The 5,346-nt window shown below is 39.6% G+C and overlaps 1 protein-coding gene across 1 annotated transcript in view; it reads left to right on the plus strand.

Moving 5' to 3' along the window:
- The window catches only part of LIAS (lipoic acid synthetase), a 9,273-nt gene extending 7,918 nt beyond the window's left edge, over positions 1-1,355 (plus strand). The window contains exon 10 of the mRNA XM_031066628.1: positions 141-1,355. Coding sequence (XP_030922488.1) covers positions 141-193 — 53 coding nt within the window. The 3' untranslated portion in view covers positions 194-1,355. The remainder of the gene's footprint in view (positions 1-140) is intronic.
- The last annotated feature ends 3,991 nt before the right edge of the window (positions 1,356-5,346 follow it).

Consider the following 5,346-nt stretch of genomic DNA (forward strand, 5'->3'; position numbering starts at 1 on the left):
GAATTACTATAAAATAACTGGTGAAAACAATTGTATTGTAGAGTAGAACACTCATGTCAAATAAGAATGTATTCTTCTGCTTTATTTTATTGAAATACCAACAAATCATTTTGGTGTCTGGTTTTTTTCCTTTTAATTAGGTGAATTCTTCTTGAAGAACTTGGTAGAAAAAAGAAAGACAAAAGCCATCTGAAAATGAGAATGAACCTATTTAAAGCAGCCAGGTTTAAGAATCCTTTTTTCAGTGCATAATTATACTCAGTTCCAGAAATGAAGAAGAACAGATGGCGGCTATATGAATAAACTTACTATCTTTCCAGAACAATTTTTTCTTATCAAAACACATTATTTTACCTCATTTCTTCTGGCAAGGCTGCAGCAACAGAATACTTGAGTGTTCAGCAAAAAGACAGAAGCTAGAACCGATTTTGAAAGAGTGGTGGAACTGAGGTGGAAGAAACAAACATAAGCTGGGAACAAAGACTGGGCAGATTTATAGGTCTGCTACAGCAGTCAGCATTGCTGCAGTGAATACCTGGGATGGTGCTGATAGTAACTAGAAAGGTACTGATACTTTGGTGTATCTTACATTATGTAACATAAGCTTGCAGGGGCTCTGGGAAACATAGGAGTTCTAAACAAAGACTGTGTGTGATAATGCACCAGATTAGAGCTTTCTTGAACTCTGCCAGAGAAAGTTCAGTAATACTCCTTCAAAAGATGGTATCTCTTGAGCTGCACCAGAGAAAAAGAGCTGTACCATTCTGATAGCTAACGCTTTTCCAGAGCTTGCCTGTCTCCAAGTGTGAGCCTTGGTGCAAGGTGTCAAGCAAAAGAAAACAAAATGTCCTTTCTGGCAAGACAATTAACCCTGTGTAGATACCATTAATTTAAATAATTAATAATTAATTAATTAATTATTTCTTTGGAAAATCAGAGTTGGTGTAGGAGCATAAATGGAGCTACCCCTAATTTGTGTACATGACTGTAACAAACCCCAATGAGCTGCACAGATGCTTCTTTGGTATTGAGTATGCAGAACTGCAGTTCTGTACTGTGATCCTGTTGCATGGCTATTGTCTTGTCATTAAAGGAAAGATGAAACCCCAGTGGTTGTGTTTGGTGGGTCTGGTTACTTGTCCCTTGAGGCTTGCTCTGGCTGCTAAATCTGAGTGCAGAGAAGTGAACCACATTGTGGGTAAAACATGACATCCACTGTATATCACACTAAGCTCAAGCAGAAATAAAAACATGGCATGCATTAACAGCTCTACTTGCCTCTCTTTACAGCACTAATGCCAATGATTCTCTCCATAATGCTCAGCTCTGGACATTAAATACCATCTCTGAACTAACCTGACCTGTATCTTTGTCAAGTTATTTGGGAAACATCCCAGGACTGCTATCTGGCCCAAGACTCCCATCATGCAGGTAATTCTATGACTGGCTCTAGTACTTTTCTAAACTCCCGCAGTCTGTAGAAAGAGAGTGGACCCTGCACACCCACCAACTCAGCAAGATGACAGAAGGAAGACATCTGCCTAGCAAGAAAATATATAGGAAAAACTTGTATGAACATAATATTGTACAACTGAGGCCAGTGATGCACAGCTGACACTTCACAAAATGAAGTACAGCAATATTAACACATTATGAAGACAAAACTTTAACCAAGAAGGAATGTACCAATTCACCAGTGTAAGGGGAAATGTGAGCCATGAGGAACAAAGGGGAAGAAGGGATAAACAAAAGAATAGCTGTACTTTGTAAGGGCAGAGAGACAGGCAAGGCTGCTTTTTAAAATAAACAATATTATTAATAACAAAAGGTCTGATTGCTAGTCATGGAAAGCCCAGGTGTATTTTGAGCCAAAAATGCCCTGCTTCAGCTAAAGTACACATGAGTACTAGAGCAGGGAAGGGAAATTTCCATTGCAAGGAAATTCAGCACTCCCTCCACTGCAGCAGACATAGAGGGTTGCGACATCAACTCCAGGATATCCACACATTTAACAGCTGCCAGCCTTTTTTAGAGGTCCTGCTGTAAAGAATGTTTTTGACTTGCCTACGGAGCAGATTTAACAGAATATGACTTTAGCTTCTGCCAAGTTACTGCTCTTTCAGCATATCAACACCAGAAATAAAGAAAAAAGGAGCTCTGAGCCATACAGCCATTATCAAACAAGAGAACATAGCACAGTGACTTCCTTACAGTTAGAAAAATAATGTTTCTTGAAACACAGTCCAGTATTGCATCATGTTAAAATTATCTTGTGAGTTGCTGCTGGGTGTTTCAGAAGATGATTTCACGCTCTTACACAACTGTCTGCCAGCTGTCTGGTACCAAGTGTCAGAAGCTACACAAGCTTTTCTAGCTGCATGTTTTGCTGTGGACTCTAGAGAAAGTCATACTTTGACTTCATAGATTGGAGAGGGTCTTTGCCTGTTTTTTTTTAACATCTGGGGACAAGCCCTGAAGTTCTTTTCCTAGTTACAAATTCTTGCTTGGGCAGGCATCTGACTTCCCCTATTGCCCATTCAGTTTCTTCCATAACTATGTGTTAAAGCACCAAACTCTCACAAATATCCTTTTTGTAATTCAGCACAGGTTTCATGACTGTTCAGTTGAAGTTTTATGTTTGGTGACATTTTCATTTTGTATGTCAATCATGCCATTCTGTCAGTTTGATTCACAAAGTAGCTATAAAATATTTTAAGAAACATTAATCATCCTTGCAACCAGGAAAACATTAAACTGAGTTTTGAGAATAAAATTTAGAGTTGTCACAGACAGTTTAAAAGAATGAATAGTCTTTTTGGCATCATCACATCAACCTACTACACTGTCTGAAACATAATTAAATGTTATTCATAGAGAATTGTTGCATCTTCCAGTAACTGCAAGTCCTTAGGTGAACTGAACACTGGCTTTGTCAATTTAAAAACAGTTTTGAATTTTTTCCTACTTGATGAATAATTAATACTGGTTTCACACTATTAAAAAAGTGTGAAACATTTATGCTTCTTTATTACCACATGTGGTAACTTATTGCAGGTGTTCAGCTTGGAGCAGAAATTTTAGCTTGATTCCAGCATTCCTAAATCAGATCTCCATTATGCTTCCTGCATTGTTTAACAATCAAATTTCAAGTGTAGATGTTGAACAAGATTAAAGCACTACAAAAACCTGAAATGAGACGTATAAACTTTTTGGCCAGTACAAAATCTCACCCCTAACTGCTCCTGTAATAACTATTCTTGGTCAAAAATGTGTGTTCTATTCACTTGGAATATTCTTGGCTGCTATTGTATTCCTGGAACCAGACTAGTTTCAGCTTCACAAAAACATGAACGCACATACTCAGAAAAAAAAACAGTACATCTTGCCTGGCACTTACAATTTGTGTACATCTTGGGTAAGACCCAAATTATGCATTCTGTATCATACTACTTCTAGACTTGCATTAAATCCTGATTGTCTTCAGCTGTTGCATTCTTGTTGTATTTTTGCAGTGCAAAGCAGTGTTACCATGGAACTGCATTTTAAGAACCCCATAAAAAGAATTTCAGAGCACAGGAGTCTGTTGGTCACATTACACAACTCTCATCCAGAATGACATGCTGGAACATCCATACACAAAGATTCAATAGTATTAATCTCCATCTCTTATGTGCTCTACTCAAGCTTTCATGACAGGAACTCAGGTCATCCCCAGTTCTTATTTCCCTGATAACTGTACTCTGAAGACAATGGCTTATGATTCAAGGTGCTGCACAAGCTTCTGAAGTTCTTCCTTTTGGCCTGTGGGAAGATTCTCTGGCATATATGCAAGGTTTGTATTGCTGTATTCTGAAGCAATGCCCCACTGGATTCATCCCCCACTCCTCCCACTAAAAGAATGCAGCCATCAAGAATCTAAGTTGACTTGACTCGAAGATCAAGCAAGGGAAATGCCACTACTAGTTTTACCTCTTACTGCTCTTGAGAAAGGATCTGCTGCTCCCCCTTTGCTAAGAGAGGGAAGTGAGAATGATCCCACTGTAATGAACTTGGCCATTCTTTAACATCTTTATGACTGACCCACAAGTCACAATTCAAGGTTTTGACTAATTCTGCAGGAGAAACAGGGTAGCAATAGGGGTAACAACACTTAGTTTTTCCATCTCTTTGGGATGGCTTGTGAAAAGCCACTGGAATCTCAGGAACACTTTCATATTCCTAAAAGGAGCAATTTTTCACACCACAGTAACAGCTCATCATCTGCTTCAAACTGATGAAGACAGGTCCCATACAGGGGCACTACTATTGCAGGTGTGTGCAAGTTTCAGAAAGGCATTCTGATTTTCTGACACCTCTACTCACCCTCCTGGTTAAGATGGGCCCTGAAGCAGTGCTGTGCTAACCTGAACAGTCAAGGACAAGAGATCCTTGGAGTACAACTTGTCAGCACCCTCTTCCTAACCCCAAAGGAGCAGGGACCAGCCTGGGTGCTACAGGGCCAGAGGAAGCCAAGAGGACACTCAGCTGCAACACCAGGGTGCTGTGCCTCTTGGACCACAGTGCCTACAAGGGCTGCACTGGCAACCCTCCTACATCCAGGGTTGCTACATGAAAGCAGCACTCATCAGTAGGGAGGAGGAAATGGCATGATGAAAGATGACAGTCTGATTTTAAGCCCCCATAATTCCCACTCACTTTGAGTGGCTTTTGACGTGTGAAAAATCTTACAGGACAAAAAGCCTGAGGCATATTTGCCTGAAGTGCCAGATGATTGCTGCAGAGTAAGTCCCTATGTGGAAGCCATTAACATGCAGAACCTGGAAGCATCTGGTTCAAGGACACAGCTATTTCAGTCAGATAACAGTGTCTTGTATTGTTTATCTAAATTGTTATACAATTCCCTCAATCTTGAATTCAAGTAACTGTCCTAAAGCTTAAACTGTACCTACAATTCTGTAATCTACCCATTTCTGGGTAAGCAGTTACAGTAACAGCACTCATTACCAAGATTCTGATCTTACCTCCTGTTTAACTATTGATACACCACGTTTGAAGGCACACCAGTCAAGTAGTCCAGAAAGTATTATTTGACCAGTTGCAGGATAATTCTGTACTACCCCAACATTCTATTATTCAACTAAGATGTCTATACCTTCTAGTCTGAAACCTGTTCATGGTCATCCTTCTCTATCTTCCCCTCCATTTCAGAACCCCATGCAACAAGCCGAACACGGACAAACACTGTCATCTCAAGGATTTTAATAGCACTGGCCAATTGAGAATAATAAAAACAAGTAGAAACAAAGTAACAGTAAAGGCAAAAATATCAAGAGAAAATTGGAAATA

The sequence above is a fragment of the Geospiza fortis genome, unplaced genomic scaffold (genome assembly GCF_000277835.1).
Source record: "Geospiza fortis unplaced genomic scaffold, GeoFor_1.0 scaffold40, whole genome shotgun sequence".
Classification (NCBI taxonomy): Eukaryota; Metazoa; Chordata; class Aves; order Passeriformes; family Thraupidae; genus Geospiza; species Geospiza fortis.